Here is a 20,217-nt window from a genome sequence, read left to right on the forward strand (position 1 = left end):
TTTCTGCTCGCACAGACCACTTGGCTCCAACTATGCCATCAGTGGTTTAGCTTTGAATTGTCCTGTTTGGGTGTTTCACTCCATCACACCCTCTGGTTCAAACCAGAAGAGCATGCAGATGCCCCAAACCCTGATAGAAATTTGCCCCGCCTCCTCAAATCAAACAAGGAAGTACTCAAAGGGAAATTAAATGCATAGCACAAGTCACTGATAAGAGCTCTAGCTTCTTGACAGTTCCTTCCGCTATCTCTCAGAGCTGTCTAAACTGATAAGGGGGGAAAAAAAAAATCCACATACAGTGACTCAACGCACTTCCTGCATATGTGGCTGCATTAGCAGCTCTGCCAAATGGAAACTCACTTTCTTGGCTAAAAGACTTTCCAACTTTGATATACAGATTCAGAACGATACCCCTGTCTCTACACCAGGCTGAGGTTTTAAAAGCAGAACCTCATGCCTGCTCTAAGAGCTCAGAGATCAAAAGGAAAGACCCCAGTGACAAAACCAAAATACACTGACAAATCACAGCGCCGGATGGCAGCTAGATTCTTCGCTAGGTAACATACACCCCAGTGGGACGAAAGCAGTCATCTTCCCCTTGGAAACTGCAGCAGTGCCCGTTTCCATCGAGGTTTAGTATTTCCTCCTATTAGCAGGATGGACACAAGCAGTTGCTGTCCTGACACGTGAGAAATGGGAATGTGATCTGCAGTCAGGTATGGCAGGTTACAGGAGAGACCAGAGTTTGGCTGCTTGCATGATTCAAGAACTGCCATGATTTCTTTCCAAGGCTCCCAGCCTCAGGGACACGGTATGTGGGGACAGGACCACTAGCTGGCTCGAAATCACTAATGATCCTGAATTTTTGCAATGTAGGAGAGGACTAGTATTGTGGAAAGAGAGAACACCAAGTCTGGCAAACCGCTGCTGTCTTTCTCTGGGCCGTATCACTGTTGGTTTGAGAAACGAGGGAAGGCAGGTGGCCAAATATTTCAGTCACCTCCCTGAGTGACAAGCCAGGAGCATGCGAGGACAGGTGTAAATACAGAGTAAACAAGCGCATGCGAACAGCAACACTGGAAAAATGCTTACTTCGGCATCAGCATCTTGTTTTTCTCATAGAAAAGACGAAGATCCTGTGGGCTGCTGGCCTGCAGAGAAGAAAGAAAACCAGTGCATGAAGCAGTTGACAACGAAGGAAGGGGATTAGCATTTCCATTTCACAGTTACATTTGAAGAGCAGAGAGGCACTTTTCAATTGCTGAACCAGCACAGGCAATGAGAACCTGCAGCTTGCTTTAGACTGAAAAGCCAGCACTGTGCCAGAGTGAAAACACAGAATTTCAGCCTGCTTTTTGTCCCTGACCTGGTTCCGTCCTGCTCTCCACTTCCCAGGGCTGAGTTTCATTGCAATGGGCTCTGATGTTCAGGTCTGAGCTGGCCTAATAGCCTCACCCAGGAGGTTAAATAATTGCAGATGTGAGGAGTCCCAAATGATGAATGGCAGCTCCTGCTGAGAACATGGATTAGTGCTGCAGGGCATTTAGAAAAGGGGCAGGGAGCCTGCAGATGGGCAAGGGATCTAGACCAGGAACACAAGGCAATAGCAACTGAATTAGGATTTTCTACTTTAATTCCAGGAAGCCAGGAGGCCTCAAGCCACAGCTCCTATTTGTGCAGTAATATACAAAACTGCTGGGGATGTTGATAAGATCCCAAATTCTGGGAGAGGGGATTAAAAAAAAAAAAGAAGTGGGGCTAAGCACAAGAGGTTTACAGCTTTATGGCTGAGGTTAAAAATAAAGTCGGCAGCACAGAAGTGCAGACCCATAAAAATCCCTTAACGTCATTTCTCCATTTGTTTTTATGCAATGAATAATACAGGTCAGTAAATTAACTCTAGTGTCTCAAGCTTTTCTGCTTAGGCAAAGTCTCTTTATTAAAGGCAGAGCAGGCTGGCATGACACAGACATGAAAGCACATATAAACAGGAAGATCAGAAATTCATGTGCAATCAATTACTGGTGCAGCAGAATGTGCAGGAAAGTGTGCATGAGGAGGTAACAGGCAGCTACACCTGATGTTCAGGGCAGGCTCCAAAAAAACACTCAAGCCTTCCACCTACTTCCATTTCTAAATTAGAAGTATTTAAGGTCAATTAAGATGCTTAAAGTGGCAAATCAGACAAGCCAATCTGTAGATGGCCATCAAAATACCACAAGCACTGCATGGCTGGAAATGCAGCCACGTAAGATGCTGTTTCAACAGCACCTACTCCCTCTGGCTGAAGATGAAAATTAAGGATAACAGAGCTCAGTACAAAACCTCATAAGAAACCAAAGGGAGAGTCTCAAAAGCTGTTAATATCAACAGACTCATGTAGTACTGATCAGGACTGTTGCATTGCTAAAACTATGCATGCAAGACTCATTTAGTACTGATCAGGACTGTTGCATGCATAGTTTTAGCAATGCAAGCTTCACAGCTCTACCAATTTCTACCAATAAAAGCTACTGGATTCCTCAAAGAGGGAAGTAAGAAGAATTTCCTGGTTCTCCGTTCTGCAATAACCTTTCCTTTGCTGTTCACAGACACAGCAGGGACCCAAACACGAGACACAAAAATATTTTCTTCACAAATCATTAAAATAAACATTATTCAGCAAAGCACCTTGTTACACAGATGACAAACTGCATCAAAACTTCCAATCACTGCCACTCAATTTGATTTGGTAAAACTCTGTTTTACACTTTTCCCCTTGCAGATCTTGCCCTGTAATTAGTTTCTTAATATTTGGCAAACTGGAAGGAGGGAAGTGTACACACTGCACCAAATGGCTTGGCCACAGTGCTGTGTGAGGTGGCGGAGTATCCTTCCCTGGAGACTTGCAACAGCCGCCTGGACTTGTTCCTGTGTGATCTACGCTAGGGGATCCTGCTCTGGCAGGAGGGTTGGACTACATGATCTCTAGAGGTCCCTTCCAACCCCTACCACTCTGAATCTGTGAATAATATGCCTGACAGACATAAGGTACAAGGAGGAACAGAACTCCACTGCAGGGAGGCGAAGTGCTTGCTTACATCAGAGATACAAGCCTTGGCTGTTTGCTCTGTTCATTTCCTGTCGCAACAACTCAATTGTTTCACAAATACAATGAAGCTCTGATCTATTTCAAACAATGTTTTGTCAGAAATTTTCCTGGCAATAGAGACAAAGTATATTAAAAGCAGCACTCATGCAAAGCCCCAATCATTAGAGAGGGCTTCTAAGCACTGGCTTGGATAGAAACAAAATCCTCAATAAAGTTCCCCTCATCTTTGTACAAATTAAAGTGATATCCCTATAGGGATGTTGTTCCTTCACATTCTGCCATCTCAGCACAATTCCCACTCTTCCTTCAAGGACCATATCCAGGCTGTCAGGCTCCTCCCCACCCAGACCACTCTTCCTCACCAGGGCTTTCCCAAGTTCAAAGCTGGTGTCTGATACAGGTACCTGCCTACTGGGAAATAGCCTCATTTTAGTGAGTGGCCAGCACAGACAACTGTGGATCGCCCTTAATTTGGTAAAGTCAACTGCATCTTCACATAACTTTATTATTAATCAACCAAGTCACTGTTCTGCTCCTAGCAGCAGGCTCCCAGGCTTGCAATAACATGCTCACTGCTCTCCTGCTGTTAGCATCCATTTCCTAAAGAGCTGGTACCTTCAGCCACTTGGCTCACCTCTTTCCACAGATAGAGCTTCTCTGAGAATCACAGAAATACTGCAGAAATGTTTGTTAGACACTAAAAATGTCATTTAAAGTCCTTCTAGGAAGCTAAGGACTTAATTGGCAATCTGCCTTCCAGGCAGATACACCCTACCCAAAAAAAACACCAACAAAAGCACATTTCAGGCACTTAACTAGACCATTCAAGGTGCACAAAGCCAGCTGCTACCTGTAGGACAGCCTCCATCTGTCAGGAACAGGGATGCAGAATGGACAGCTCAGTTTTCCCCAAGAACAGGGGACACCAGCAGGCCAATTCATGCCCTTGTCCTCCCTCTCATGTTACTACAGAGCAGCTGCATTACTGTCACTGGCTCTGTTTTTGTCTGCCCTTTCTATATAGAAAGACAATTGACAAATTCAATCCCGCCACTCTGTTGCTTTGCCCTGAGTAGCAGTGGAAACATGTTGAGCCAACAAAGGCATTCAGCGTAACCCTGCCAAATCCCGCTGGGTGCTGGCCGGCTGCAAGTGAATTGCATGCATAAAGCATGCGGGGTGGTGTTTCCAAGAGCACTCAGCACTGGATTTGTTGCACTCAGGCAAAGGCTGGATGCACAAGCCCAGAGCTCAGTCAGAAGGCAGCCAGAGCCATTCCCACCATCAGTGAACAACACCACCTAGTCAACACCTCAAAGCAGGGGTACAGTATCTGCTCCTCCCTTTGAATCCTCTCCTTTGGGATTCCTGGGGATTTGGAGGTGCAGAGAGGGGATTTGAATAGGTTCACAAGGAAGAAATACATAATGATGTTTCTAGCTTGATAGTTCCAGGGAAAAGCTTGAAAACTTGCTGCAAATACCTCCTGCTTAAGCAGTCTTAGAGTTGATATTTTAAAGGCTCCCAAAACTAAGTGGCTGGCATTCAGGGGATCTTGGAAGCACAGCAACCAAGGGAAAAAGAAAACCAAAGCACAAGTGTTTTTCTTTAGCTGTCCATTGATGTTTTTCTCTCTATTCCCACCAGATCAGGATCAGGCCCACAAACACTAGGCTAAAAGCCAATGGCTCACTGTCTACAATAACAAGTCAAATCACTGCACCCAATTTCAGCAGAGTAATGTACCACTTTAGGAATACCTGTCCCCATTGACACAGGACAGACCAGGGAAGAGATCAGCCTGCCTAACAAATAAACTAGGAGTTCAAATTCTGGGTATAAAATCCTCCCTTCCCTAGTCTTCCCTCAAGACTCATTTCACAACATAACAGTGGTTATAAATGATGCATAATCCTAGTACTTACGCAGGCAGAATTAACCCAGAAATAGAGCAGTGGACTTGGTATGCTGTGTCTGCTGGAGAGCGAGCTGGGGAGCAGGCAAGTGGCAAGAGAGGTAATGCTGCCTGGTCTAGCAGCTCTGAAAGGGTTAACATGCCTGCCTATGTTCTCATCCCTGCTAGCTGTGAGATGAAAAATTGATTTCTAAGCATGGCATACCATGTCTGTAAAGCAGCTAGGAGATTCATGCAAAGGCTCAGACAGTACACAACCAAGGTTCATGGTCCGTAGCAGGATCTGATGTCCAAGCGGACCGATGTCGCTGCCAGAGGCAGCTCTGACACAAAGTGCACGTGCTTGGGGATGCTGCTGCTTACCAAGAGCTGCCCAGTTTTTAAACAGGTCACACAACAGAAACCACCATAAATATCAGTGAGGTTCCTCCCCCACCAAAAGAAAGATAAGAGATTGAGGTCATTTAATCATTTTTAAAACATCATCTGACAAGGACTAGATTGAAGACCTTGTATGAATCTTATAAAAAACCAATGTCTACGATATCTTTCTCCTGTGTCTCTAGTTTTGCGTCTGGTTGTCCCTTGCCTACACAGCCTACATCCCCTCATGGTGGGCACTGGGTCCCCATCTCTTCAGCTCGGGTAGGGACAAGAGAAGACCCCTATACTCTCGAGGCACTTCTCGGTACCCATCAGCAAGATCAGGAAATGCACCGCTCATGTCCCATCCTCAGCGACAGAGAGGCAAGTGCAGACCAATGATCAGGCAAGGCAAATTAACAATTCCACATTAATACAGTACTCAGCAAATCTGTTTATAGGGATTATGAATCCCATTAATCTTATCCCTGTGGCAGTCTCGCTGTTTTGTTTATGGGCACGTTTAACACAAAAAGCTCCTTAAGACAGCTTCATCAGCCATCCTACCAACTGCTCACGTCTGAGCATCAGCAGCTTTCCTGTCTGCGTGCAGGGAGAAGACAGGAATGGCTCCGGGAAGTTGCCTTGGGTGACCCAGCTATAGTTAAAATTAACCTTGAGACAGCTAGAAATCGCATTCATGCACATACACACATCTCTGTCTTGATTTACAAGCACGTTGTGGATTGACAGCTGCCTCAGCCTTTCCATATATTTGATCTTTTCTCTGTCTAACTCAGCCCCCTGAAGCCCTATTTTATTTTTAGGCAGCTCATTCCTCCTCACCAGATAACACCGGAGTCTTTGGTTCGCATCCCCATGGAGGTGCCTAATTGGCTCCTGCAGCGAACAAGTAGAGCACCCAAATGCAGCATGTTTAATGCCACTGTGCTCCAGATTCCCAGGGGAGTCTCAGCTAGAGAGAGGTGAGGGGCTGTCCTTGCCAGTCTGGGAGGGAATCTGTGAGGATTTAGCCTGAAGAGCTTAACATCAGGAATCCAGTTCCTGGCTTCCCTGTACAACTGGGTCTGCTGGTGGCACTGTGTGGAATCAGTCTGTTATCTTCCCACCCATTGGTGCATGTCCCTCCCAAAAGCACTCATCCCTATTACCCATCTCCCCATCACCTCAGCCCACTACCCTTCTCTCCTCCTGTAAGCTCTGTGAACAATAGCTTCTCGCCTGCTCAGTGATCATCAGCAAATTCTTCCAACACAGTCATGCCCGCAAATAAAGCCAGTTAACCTTCAACTAGCTTTCCCACATCTGCCCCAGCCAGCCTTCTTTCACCTGAAGCTTGCAGCTAGAAGGCAATTTGTGACATACACGGTCAAAACAAATAGCTGGTGCACAGAACCATCTGGGCTGAGCTTTTCTCCCCTGATCAAACAAATGCACAGCTGCTGCTGCACTAACAAGTGAGGCCTGGCATTTTGCTTCAAAATACAAACCCCAAAAGAGGAAAGGGCATGGGGAAAAACTAAAAGAGAGAAACAAGTGACCCCTGTCCTCAGCCCAACAGATGTTGGATATATATGGGAAAGAGAGAAGTTATTCAGTCAGGCAAGCACAAGGCAAGGATCAGGACCTGCTGGGCAAGGATCAAAGTGTCCCTTCACGGCCCACCACAGGGCAGGGTGGGGGGCACAGGCATGCAGGACTGCTGTCACCTCTGTCTAAGCCTGAGGACACGTATATAGGCAGCAAGGTGGTGGTTTTCTGACCACCTGCTCTTTTAAAACCTTGCCTGGAGAGCTGAATGCAGCTGACTAGTACTCAATTTTATTTTCTGTGAACCATCTTTTCTGTAAGAACAAATGTTTTCAGAAGAACATTTCTGAGACATGCTTCAATGACAGTGATAAAAGCCACCTAATTCTTTGAAAAGAAATCAGATGCCCCAAGGTTGTGTGAGAGCTACTAAGCCAAGAAAACTGATGATAAAGTCACCACATTAAATAACTAAATCATTTGAATGAGTACAGTATCAAGGTGCCCTTAGAGAATAAAAGGCAGTAGGTTACATGACAGAATGAGTGCAAGGCTCTCCTATGCATGCAGTCAAAGCTTGCTTTCTTCCACCCCCACGTTTTTTTTCTTAATGCACAAATATTTTCTTTTACCCTAACAGTCATTTTCTCCTCTCAAACAAAGATACCAACACTGACAACAAGTGGATGCAGCCAGTAAACAGGACCCATTCAGGAGTTTCAGTGTACTTTGTAGGGGTGTTCATAAAAAAAGCAGCATGCAGAGGAAATGAAGTCTTTCTCTAAATACAGAGCAAGCTGGTGGCCAGAATATAAAGCACTGGAATGGAAAATTCTTACAGCAGCAGGGAAAAAGTTACCCTGAGGGTGAAAAAAAAGTGTTCCTGGCTTTAGAGAAAACCAAAACATACCATTAGTTTACTTCTGTATTTGCCCTCTCTTTCCTGCAACAGATTCCCAATTCACTTTATCCTTCCTGATGATGTAACTGCCTAAGACCTTGAATGTTTGTGTGAAATTCTAAAGAGATGTGGAACTACAGCTCAGAAAGTTCTGCAGTTCATAAAATTTGCCTTATTACATGAGCATAGATCCCCCCCTGACTTTTTGGGTGGGGTTTTTTGTGGGTTGGTTGTATTTTGTTCTGGAGTCAGGACACAAGAAGAGAGGACCACAGTTCCCATTTGCCCTAACTGATGTAAGCATGTGAAGAGTTAGCATCAGCATGCAAATTAGAGGTTTGGTCTTTTTCCACAGATTAGAGACAAGCTCTGTAGAGCTGAGACAAGAGACACAAAGAAAAACAACTCACACATCTCTCTGCTCTGCTGTAAGACAGCAAGGAGAAAAACCTGACAAAGTACAGTACTTTATAATAATGGTTGCAAGGGAGAGTCTGCAGGTCTCATTCAGCATGAAAGAAGGCAAGTTGTGTGGCACATGATTGGGAACAAGAAAAATGCAGAGTCTAGATAAACTCCAGCTATGTGATTAAAAACAGGTGAAGTAATCCTGAAGCAACTTGCATAAAGCTGTGATGAATTGTCTATCATTCAAAAATTAAAAATCAGAGAATAGCTTTCACAAAAGATATGCTCTAGCTCATTCAGAAGTTATGGCATAAATTACAGGGTGGAGTTTTACTGGACTGTGTTACATGTAGAAGGGTTTGGACATGATGAACATAAACATTTCGGGCTGGAAGGGGTTGCTGTGAGATGACAGATAAGATCCTTTTGATAAAGTCCTACTTAACTGGTCTACAACCAGAGTCACTTTAGCTGCAATACACCAGCTGCCACCAAATCACCCCAAACATCAACTTGCAATTACAGTCTTCCGTACTGTCCTTCCATACTCAACAGAATAATTATAAATTACACAGAGTACAGCTGCAAATAGAAACTGGGTTTAATTGTGGGCCTGGAAAAAACACCGCTTCAACTGATTCAGGGTAATTTTCTGAAAAGATGACCATACTTAAGGATTTGTAACCAGGAAATACATTTCACTGAGATACTAGAATGTGACTTTACTTCTCCGGGTTGTAACATGTCCAGCATTACAACATATAAAGCACCACACTGTCCCCGTGTTGGACAGCCAGACCGCCATGAGGCTGGATCTATGGAGTTAATGTTACAGACAGAAACCTTAGAGTAAGCAGAGCAAAAGTCAGAAACATTAGAACTGAGCAACTCACCTGGAAGGGAGCCTTGCCTGTCAGACACTGATAAATGATGGTTCCTATACTCCAGAGGTCAGCTTTGGCATCGTAGTGTTGAGACATAATGACTTCTGGTGCCTTTTTGGGGAGAGAACAGAAATCTGGTTTATAGAAGATGCAGCTTTTTTTTTTTCCTTTTCTTAGCAGCCTTTAAAAACCCTTGAGCCAGATTCCCCAATATCTGTGAAAGAGTTGCTCCCGAGAAGACTGCTTCCCCCATTAGCCAGCAAATTGGCCTTTTTGAGGTAGCGTTACAGAGATTTTCATTTGGGCAGACAGGAGAGAACCCTATGCCATTTGGCTGCTTCAGGCTAACTCATTACTTCCCCTACTCAGCATAGCATTTTCTGCCTGAATCCACCTGTGCTCAGCCCCACTGAAACTGCAGAGACAGATCTTCTAAACCAAAGCAAGTAGCAGGTAAATGATCAAGAAAATCAAAGGCTCACGCTGCACGGGTAAGCTTCAGCCTCCATCCTGATCTGTACCACTTGTGCACTTTCCTCATTTAGCTTAAGATGGCAGCTTATTAATTATGCTCCAGAGCTTGCTGCCAAGGTCACAGTTTGGATTCAAAGGCAGATCTATGCATTTCATTCCAACAGCTTGAGCCCTGCTGTGCCTCCAACTCTGGCTTCTAATCTCACACCATGCCCTCAGTTGCTCCCTCCCAGGCTTGCTCCAGAAGCTGGAGATGGTGCAAGTGCACGAAGCCCTGGAGCTCAGGAGGCAGTGTGCTTTAGGAGCAACAGCAGAAGAGGGACAAGAGGGCAGGCTTGCAAATCCCACGTGTTTGTAACAGATTTCATCAAAGTGCAGCCAGCACAAAGCAGGATCAATTTTATAGCTCTTAGAAGTAAAGGCCATATGTAACAAAAAAAAAAAAAGGCAGCAAACAAGTTATGGACAGGAGCTTGGTATCTCCCTAGGGGAAGCAGGCATAACACCAAACAAAGCCAAGGAAGCAGGACAAGAACTGCACAAGGTTTCCAGTCTAATCTAACACATATCATATCAGGGTTCAGACAAAGCTCACTGTGGTGCGAGTAAAACACCTTTCTTTAACAGAGCAAAATGAAGACAGTAGCAATGGGCAACAAGGTAAAGCAGGGAATAAGGGCCTGTCTTGCCAGCAGATGTTCCCAGGGCTAATACACAAGAACCACAGTAGCAACAGGCACAGGCTTCAAATGCCCTACATACCAACTGAACCCTTCCCTCCCATCTTCCTGCAAACTCATCAGTAAACAGAGAACAATATGGAACAGTCATAGATGCCTTGTAATGTCCACAGTTGTTTTAAAAAAAAAAAATTAAGAAGGTCATCATTAACTTCCTCTAGACCCTTCAAAAAAATAAGCTGGGTGTTTTCATTGACTCCAAAAGAAAAAGTGTCACTAGAAATAGACAATTCAGGAAACTCTGACAGGAGAAAAATGTGACATCTTCACATACAGCACAGTTCAAATAAACAACAGAGTTTAAAAAAAAAAAAAGAGGAAGTCTTTTACCTTGAGTTAGTACTGTGGAACAGACTATTAGACACACTGCCCCTGTGCAATGCAACACAGTCCGGCTTAACTCTGCCCAAAGTCAAAAAAACTTAGAGTGGATTAGACCATGTCCAAAAGCAGGTGTCTACAGCCCCAGGGCACTTGTAAAGATTTCAACCTAAATTGACCCACATCATCTTCTAACTTTGAGCTCAGACACCCATGTCACCAGGAACTATTACATGGCTGGCTTTGACATTTTTATTTCTGGCCTGGTTTGGTATTTTTCATTTCTCTGACTTGATGTGACACAGAAATATTGACTGCTGCCATGAGCACAAACAGGAGACATCACCTCCTCACATCCTGGTCCCAGAGTGGAAAGACAGAGGTGGTGAGAGGGATCAGTTTGGGTTTTTAAACACATCTGTTTCACAGGCTGAGAAGTCACCCTGGAAGCAGCTGGTTTGGTGAAAAAATTGGGCAGGGGGAGGGTGAGGGAGCAAATGCACAAACAAACAGCAGCAGGTGAACTCCATTTACACTCATCTGCTGAGCTGTACAGCAAAGCATACTTAGGAGTAAGTTAGCCAGAGCAGCAAAATCTCTGCCTGCATAGACTTGAAGATCTGAAGGGATTTTACAAGACCAAAGAGCTAAAAACAGTTGGAGATTTTACAAAACTGGCATTAAACAGGGACCTTGCTCCTAATGCTGTGGCCTTACAGGTGAACTCCATTTACACTCATCTGCTGAGCTGTACAGCAAAGCATACTTAGGAGTAAGTTAGCCAGAGCAGCAAAATCTCTGCCTGCATAGACTTGAAGATCTGAAGGGATTTTACAAGACCAAAGAGCTAAAAACAGTTGGAGATTTTACAAAACTGGCATTAAACAGGGACCTTGCTCCTAATGCTGTGGCCTTAGGAAAAACGACTGCAAAGCCCAAGGTGACAGCAGGCTCGTGGAACCACTCTGCCCCAAAAGGGCCTGCTGACCGCTCTCCAAGGAAGCAACACCTCAAATATAGCCAGAAGTGTGAAATATCAGCCCAGCCCTCACTCTCTTTTCTTGTTGTTTTGCTTGCAGCAGAGGAAATAGATTTCATTTCTCAACACCTTCAGTGGGGAGGCCATGGTTCCCTCAGGAAGATGCAGTTTCTGGGAGCAGACAGCAATCAATACTCTGTTTTGTTCAGGTTGTTAGATGAAAGTTAGATGACCACACAGGCACCTGTTGCCCAACATTACCCGCAGCCAGAACTTTATGAAGTCTCCCTGTGCAATAGCTGCTTTCTGACAAGCAAATAAAATTTCACCTCTGGGGAAAGACTAGTGAAAAATAAAGCCTTACTTCTGGGGGGTAAAGCAAGAACACTACAGAACAACCTGTAGGCCAAACGCACTTACCATGTACATCGGTGAGCCACACAACGTCGCTGCCATCATGTTGTTCTGCAGATATCGGGCAAACCCAAAGTCGGCTGCAAAGTGAAATAGAGAGGTAGGCCAGGATCAGACCCTGTTTTAGAAAGCCTGCTCCTTCCCCAGCTGATTCCCCCCCACTTTCCTTTGACTTCTCATTAATTCTCACAGCAAGTACCCCACCTTAGCAAGGCATTGATAGCTCTTCTCAAGCAGTAACATCCTTGTGCTCGTTACTAATGCACACTAGAAGAGGAATAGACCAAGCCATCAAAAACAGGTATCCAGAAGAACAAGTTTCCATCCATTTTTCAGAAATCGGTCACTTCCTGTATCCAATTGCCTGCACTCCAAAGCATCAGCTGCTGAAAGCTGGTAAAACTCTCCTGATTTTGGTGAGGGTGTGCCAGCTCCTACTAGCTAGCTCATCTGCTGCTAGCTCAATTTTTAGTTTGAGGAACTGCAAGTTCCCCTCCATTGAAAAGGCTGCAATGTAACAGACATCCAAGAGAAACCACCACTTGCCATCACGCACAGTTCTAGACGAGCCCTACTGATAACAGCCTTGCTCTGTTCCTTGAGAAGGGTTTCAACAGTGCTAACCTCAGCACAAGGGCAGAAAGCTGAGCTGATTTCACCTGGTGGCTATCAAAACCAGGGACAAGGAATACCAAGATGAATCACCTCTGCAGCTTACTCAGCATCTGATCATATGGTATTTAGAGGTTGTCTCAAGGTTACCAGATACTTCAAGCCAGGATACACACAGTTGTTTACACTGTCATCTGTCACTAAAACAGGTACGGCTATTCCCTGGACCACATTCTTCTCAAGGAAGCAGAAGGAAAGGGTTGCAGGGTGCATCACACCCAAGAGCAGCTGTGCTCACAGTCCTCGTGCCTGTCTGCGGCTCCCAGTCACTTCCACCTTCCAGAGAACTCTGCACTTCCCAAAAAAACGCTTCAGCCAAACGAGCAGCAACATTTCAAACTTGTCCATCAGAGCTCTTTTCTCAGCTGAGTGAAAGCATTAACACTTTCTCCACAGCACAGGGTTCAGGCAAGGAACAGTTTTATCTGACTGGTGTCAGCTTCAGCTCGTGAACTGTAACATCAAAAGTCCACATGCTGAGGGTGATACCATCCAGCATTCATTTCTGAGGACCACAGGTGACAAGTGTGCTCTGTAACTGGATTTCTGTAGCATTTGTCCCAACTACCAGTCCATCTGTGCACTTGCTTAATGTGCAAAAAATTAATTTCTTCAAGATGCAGGTGAGAAGCCTGCCTCTAATGCAGACTGTAGAAATATCTGGACATTCCAAGCCAGTTAGGGCAGGCTGGTACTCGTTTTTACCAAGGGAAGCACCGTTCAGCTTGGAAGTGGAGGAAGGCTTGCCAGATTTTTTGTGTCAGTCTGTGTCCTGGCAGAGCAGAAGGCTCCCGCTCCTACTGCCTCCAGCCAGCTGATGGTTGTGTCTAGCAGAGGAACTAAGCAATGAAGGTGAGAAATATTAAGGCATTTTAGGAAGTGCAGCAATTCTTTTCTCCCTCCAGACTGTTCCCCAAGGAAAGATTGAGGCTTGCCATTCATCTATCATCAAACTCTCCCAAGAGCATTCAGGGTGATGGTTGTAACAGGGTCTTACCGATCTTTATACGAATGTTGTTGGGATTTGACTTCCTGCCTCCTGCGTAGGAGAGGAGGATATTCTGTGGTTTCAGGTCCCGATGGATGATGCCTTTGCTGTGCAGCATTTTCATGGCACCTGCTATCTGCTGGAGAAAGAGCCTGATGGTGTCTTCACTAAGTGTCCGCATAGCTAGGGAGGAAGAAAAAAAAAAATAGCCACAGATGAAAAAATTTACAATGCCAGTTCTCTGAGAGCCCAGAGGGCAGATTCTCCACTGCAATTAGATATAATTTGGCATTTTTACATCCACTTATGGCATTTTTTCCTTCACACACTATTTCTGAATGATTCCTACAGGCAACAAGGGAGAGCATTTGCATTCCCAGCTTATTCTGTGGTCAGGGCTGTTTTCAGCCCTAAGTCTCTCAGGGCGAGCTCAGGTCAGTGGCAGGTGCTAAATTTGGGTTACCAACTGGGTCCAAACAGTGACATTTGGTGAGGTTTAGGGCTTCCATCAGCAAGAGCTGCCAGCCAGCTCTAGGCATGCACTAGGTAGGGCCTGCAGCCCAAGGAATGGGAGAGTCACCACCTTTGAGCTATGGTCAATAAATTCAGAACTTTATCACAAAGATTATGTCTAAACCTGGAGATAAGAGGAAAGGCAGTTAGGATCAGGCTTTACACCTGTAAGAACCATTAAGGCCCAGGCTAGGACTGGAAAGGGTTGGTAGGTTAAATTCAGACAGTGAGTCCAAGTCCAGGCATAACCCTTGTGCATCATCACCCACTAGACCAAACCATAATTCTAATCCCAAACCCAGTGTTATGATAAACCACTGTCCAACACCTAACCACATACCCCTAACAGAGGGCTCCTGCAAACTCATCTGACATCCTCCACCTTGCATCCATAGGTAGGAAATAGCAGCAAGACAGTATCAGAACTCTTTTATAAGTAAATATTAAAAAAACAATCCAAATAAGGAAGCACTGAACTGCACTCTCCTGGCATATGGGCTTCCTAAGAACTGTGGTGTGAAAATAAATATTGAAGGGATTAAATAATGTTCAACTGGCTCTTTTAACCAGAGCAATGTGACGTTTGCTCTCGTTATTTTAAGAAGTGTATGTGTGAAACTCTTGCCAAAGCTGGGAGCAGCCTGCCACACAAACACCAGGATCAACAGTGCTACCAGTCTGCCTCCTTGTCAGCCACTGAGCAAGTCAGGCTTTAAGAGCCATTCCACCTAAATAAGTTCTTTTACAAAAGGTCCCTGTAAATTACTTGGGACTTCATTAGTGTTTTTCCAGCTGTTCTCTAGTAAGACATTAAAACAAGCTGGCAGGAGCTTCAAAATGCTGCTCCACCTAGTCAGCTAGAAGGGAGGAATCCTTATGAAAACACAGATGAGGCTGCACACAGCTTTGACAGAACACAGGAAATTAAAAATCCAACTTTTGAAATACGTGCATGGGAAACAGCAAGGGGCACAGATAAGTTAAACAGCATTTAAAATAGAAAATAAACTCCCACCACTCCCAAACCTCACTGTTCTAGAAGGAGGCACAAGCAGAGCTGAAATGTCACCACAGCTATCAGTTGGTCCTGGACTCATACACGTGAGACCAGGGCACATGTATATAGAGTTTCTCCCCCCTCACTGGGCCTTCTTCCTCAGGAACTGGCACTCAGCTGGAATTCAAGAGACTCCTCTGCAAGAAGCAGAGATTCTGTGAAGGTATTTTAAGGATATTAAGAGGCAGCTCAGACACAAGTGGGTTTAGGAGACCTGCATCTTCTGAAAAAGGCACTGCCTCATCTTTAACAAGGCTTTTCCTGAGCTCCAAAAAGTGTATCTGTGCACTCAATCTTGTATTATACCTTCTAAGGTCCAGCATCTTAGCTGTGATCAACCTTCTCTCCAACATTTCTGCAACTCCTATTTGGGGAAATCTATTCAAGAATTGTTAAAACACCATCTTTAAACAAGCCACCAAGAATTCCGAAATTTTTTTGCCCAATTCAGTTCAGACCCAGGAAAGGACAGGCTGTCTCATCTTCCCCCCAAACAGGACTTCAATAATGTTAAAGAACTGCCAAGTTTAAGTTAGCAGACGATTACAAACTCCTGGCTAAAGACCACCTCCAGACAAACGGTGTTGTTGAGAGCCTTGTTCTGACCTGCAGTCCCACCAGCATGCCACCTCTTTAAGGCATTGCCCTCTCCTTCATACAATTTGGTGGCTAAGGCTAGCACAGCACTAGCCTCCATCCCTCAGCAAACAAGCTAAGCCTTCCTGATATGGATTCCAATTCTTTCTACTGAAAAGATTGCTAACAAGATCAGAAGAGTCCATTCATCCAAAGAAAATAGGGCCTCTAAGCTACTAATTTTGGCAGAATTTAAGCTTTTCCAGTTCACAGAAATCTGTATGAAGCTCTCAGCCCTGCAAAGATGATGCTTTACTGACATACATAGTATCTAAACTGGTATCCTGAGCCTTCAGATTCCCTCAGTGCATCTGCAGTGGCACAGTGGAGCTACCATGTTGCAGCACAGCAAAATTAGACCCAGGTCTGTTAGATTCTGACTGCATTAAACCTCATGAATCCAGGTAGTGCAGCAAGGCAGGACTGTGAAATTGAGATGCTGCCCTCAGTAACAAAAAGGGACAGTCAGTTACTTGGGGAGCATACCTTTTTACCTCCCTCCATTAACAAATATGCTTTAACACAGAAAAACCCAAGTCTGTCTCTCGTACTGAGCCCATCAGTCTACTGTGTGTCAGCAGCAATCTCAGCTGAAGGACAAAAGACAACTAACACTTTCAGCAACTTCAGGACAGTGGTCCACAAAAGATCTTCTGGACCAACTACCATTGGCAGAGGGAGCAAAAAGATACAGAAGAGTCATTCATCTTAGGTGCCACCAAAAGAAAAAAAAAAGCGTAGACAAAACTACTCACTTTCTGTCCCTGTAAAAAGAGGACATCTCATCTTCATCAGAAAACTGCTAGCAAAACACTAAGCCTGCCCTGAAGTCTGGGCATTCCCATGGAGGTCTGTGGTCAGCAACATAGTCTTGCAGAGAATGCTGTTTCACAAGCCTTACTTTGCTATTACGGAGAAGTAATAATATCCCTGTGTTTATTTTCACAGGCTCCAGTTCAGTGACGAGGCACTCGGCTTACTGCCTTGGGCACAGTGGCTACGCAGGTCAGTAGATCAGAGCAAATATTTACTGCAGGTCAGTGCAGGGCCCATGTGCCTCGCAGCTCTTGAGGTGTAGGAAAAGGATGAAACCACCCAAAAAGTACTCTGGTCAGTCTGTGCTGAGATGTTCAGACTGCCAAGAGGCTGCCAGGTAAACTGCAGTAAACAGCTCTTGTCAGCTGATCCAAGGGTGGACGGGTTGGAGTACACCCGCTGATGTTACATGACAACACCGTTTTGGAAAAGTTATTTAGGAAAAAGAACTTCTCCTCTTACCCACAGGTGCCCCAAGTAATGTGCTCCCAATCCAAATCACGCTGAAGTCCAAGAGACCAAGTTGATTTATTTGGGGCCCGTCTTGGACCCCAGCTCTAGTCATGCAGAGTCACAAAGTCAAACGAGTAGCTGTGCGAGTCAGAAGGCTTCTTCCAGACAGGCCTAGTCTTATCAGACATTCTTACTGACCTAGCTGCAGAGGCTGAAAGGTTACACAGCACTGCCTCACACCCCTTGTTTGCAAAGGGGTTCCCACTCCACTTGAGATGAGTTAGAAGATCAAAGGTCCTTGCACATGTCATGGCCAAACCAAGAAATGCCCTGCTCCAACAAGGCGTTTTCCTCAGAGATGTGCTCTTCACGAAGCAGCTTTAAGGCAGTTCATGAATATTCACTTATGAAGTGTCCATGACAGCCTGTGTCAATGCCAAGACACAGAAATTTTACATCAGCCTGCTCTGACCTCCTGAGAACCCAAGAGCACAGAATTCCAGTTATTCCCATACCGAGGGCAGTCACTTCTGTAACACTTCCCACAGCTCTACCGCACACAGCAGCAATCTGCACTCTCAGCTCAAAATGCTTTAAATGAAAGCAACATCCACAGAGAGAGATCTATCAGAAGGGAAATCACACCAGACCATTAAAGAACACCTCCACCACAGAAGCTGTGCTCAGCAGAACACACACAACCTTGGGTTGTATCAAAGGGATGAGGCTGACCAACAACGCGACCCAGCCAAAACGCAGATTGCGCTGAAACGTGCACGCATGCACGTCTTCCAGTTATGAAGACAAGGAGAATTAGCGTGCCTTTGGATTCGACACAGAATTACCATATTGCTTAATGCTAGTAATTAGAGGGCAGCACAGATTGGGAAGCTTACAAGCATGTCGTTCAATGAGGAACAGGGGATTTGCCTGCACAGCTTGCAGAAGCGTTACAGGAACTACCAGCAAAACCATCTGAGGAGTCAGTGGGAAAGTAGATGCAGCAATTAAATACCATCACACAATTATTAAAATAACTGAAGCAGCACAATAACCGCTCAGTACAGATGAGCCTCCTGTGTACCAGTGGAATACCCTGGAAGAAATCTGAACTTCCTGAGACAAGCTTTCAGGAAGCTATCATTACTGCCAAAAGCAGGCTGAGTGCCTGCAGAAACTGGGAGAGGAGTTACACTAAGGGAGCACGGGGTGGAATAGAGAAAGCTGTATGATGCACAAGCTGACACTTTTATCAAGGCCCTGGGATCTGGAAGACCCAGATCTCTGCTGCAGTGATGGGAGTAACTCACTTGCAGCAGTCCCCTGCTGACTGCTGCGCCTCTACAAATCCATGCCTGCTTGGCATTCCTCTTTCCCAGCAACTGGCACGCAGATGTTAAGAGTTAGAATAAAAGTAAACACCAACTTCCCAGTCACAACAGCTGCCAGAGTAAAAGATTTTATAGGTAGCAAGAGAGCTAAAGGTAACCTTGTCAAATTAACTCAGGCAAAGAAGGATCAAATTTTATCCCAGGAAACACTTAAACCAAATTGGGGTACAACTGAATTTTATTTGGAAAACACAATTCATCTCTTTCTCAAACTAGCCACTAATTTCCCCGAGTAATCTCATTTGGTAAACAAGGAAGTGAACTGCATTAATAGCCTAGCCAATTACACACTATGCTTCAGCTTTTTGGACAAGGTGGTGGAAGGGAGAAGATGACAATGTACCTATAGATACAGTAGCACGAAGAGGAAGACTTTCTATAAACCCACATTTCTATAAGTGATTCAGCCAGCAGCTGTGCTCTTGTGTACATACACAGGTTTGCCAACAACAGAGTACAGCCCAAGGCTTTGACATCAAGGTCTATTTAATATGCATGAAAGATAAGCACTTTAGCTCTCAAAGCCCATGCACTGGTAAAACTGAAATTTAACTAGTTTTTAAATGCATTTCATTATTAAAATTTGCACTTGTATTCAAGAAAAATAAGGTATTAAACATAAAACCATTTTCACTCGGTATTCCTAACAGCAGTTTCACCAAAGATGCTCCTTTCAGAGCACAGCAATACCCAATGGATGCAAACAGCCTTCACTTATCTAAGACAAAGAACACTAAACCTGGATTTTAGACAACAAATGCCTGTCGCTTCTCCCTCACTCACATTTTAAACATGACACATGAAAGAGACTATTCCTTCTTTTTCCTTCAAGTACTAAATCCTTTCTGAAAATTAAAGTCCACAAGTGTAATTCATTACCCTATATGAATAGAGTGCAATGCACCAGCATCAAGCCCCAGATAATCATTCTAGGGATACCAACACTAGCCCTAGGACAAATGTAAATTCAGCTTTTAATCCTTCAAGTTTTGCCATTTTCAGGCACCACGAACCTCAAATAAGAGGCATGATGTCTTTTCCAGCTGACTAGCTTTTAATTTGAACAATGTGAATTAACTTTGTTTCACCATGACCCAGAGCCACACAAGAAATGACAAAAAGTTGTCTCTTCACATTTAGTAATCTTCTAGTTAACATACAAAACAACGAGAAAGCTACTTTAAAGAAAACAAAAAAGACAGTCAGGGCAACAGAAAATAAGGGCTGTGGCTGACTGCAGCCAAATGTTTTACCCTCCTAATGCTTAGGTACTCAGGTGCAATGTGATTTTCACAGACCAGGACCCTCTACCTGTGTAGTCACCCTCAATACACTGAGGTAAGCAGTGTGTTCTGTCCTAGATGTGGGGACACCCTCAGGGGAAAACTTAAATAAAGTGAAATACAGTGTTGGGAACTGTATTCCACCCCTAAAACTTTGGTATAAAAAGCTTTTTTCCAGTGACCAAGAAGACAAACCATGTCCCTAGCAGTGTTAAAATATGTTTAATCTCGAAGGCCACTGTAACTACAATATATAACTCTTGACAAGAATCACCACTGACCTACGTAGGCAAGACTACAGGACTAGCTTTTACTTTTATGGATTCACAGTTCTCAAACTATTATCAAGGTTGAACCTCTTAGAAGA

General features: G+C 44.5%; 1 protein-coding gene across 1 annotated transcript in view; it reads right to left on the reverse strand.

Annotated features, from left to right (window-relative positions):
• Positions 1-20,217, reverse strand: part of ULK1 (unc-51 like autophagy activating kinase 1) — a gene marked incomplete at its 5' end in the record, with an annotated part of 61,990 nt that overhangs the window by 40,806 nt on the left and 967 nt on the right. Inside the window, 4 exon segments of the mRNA XM_010161475.1 lie at positions 1,093-1,151; positions 9,123-9,224; positions 12,048-12,121; positions 13,711-13,884. Of these exon segments, the coding sequence (XP_010159777.1) occupies positions 1,093-1,151; positions 9,123-9,224; positions 12,048-12,121; positions 13,711-13,884 (409 nt within the window).

The sequence above is a fragment of the Eurypyga helias genome, unplaced genomic scaffold (genome assembly GCF_000690775.1).
Source record: "Eurypyga helias isolate BGI_N326 unplaced genomic scaffold, ASM69077v1 scaffold8741, whole genome shotgun sequence".
NCBI lineage: Eukaryota > Metazoa > Chordata > Aves > Eurypygiformes > Eurypygidae > Eurypyga > Eurypyga helias.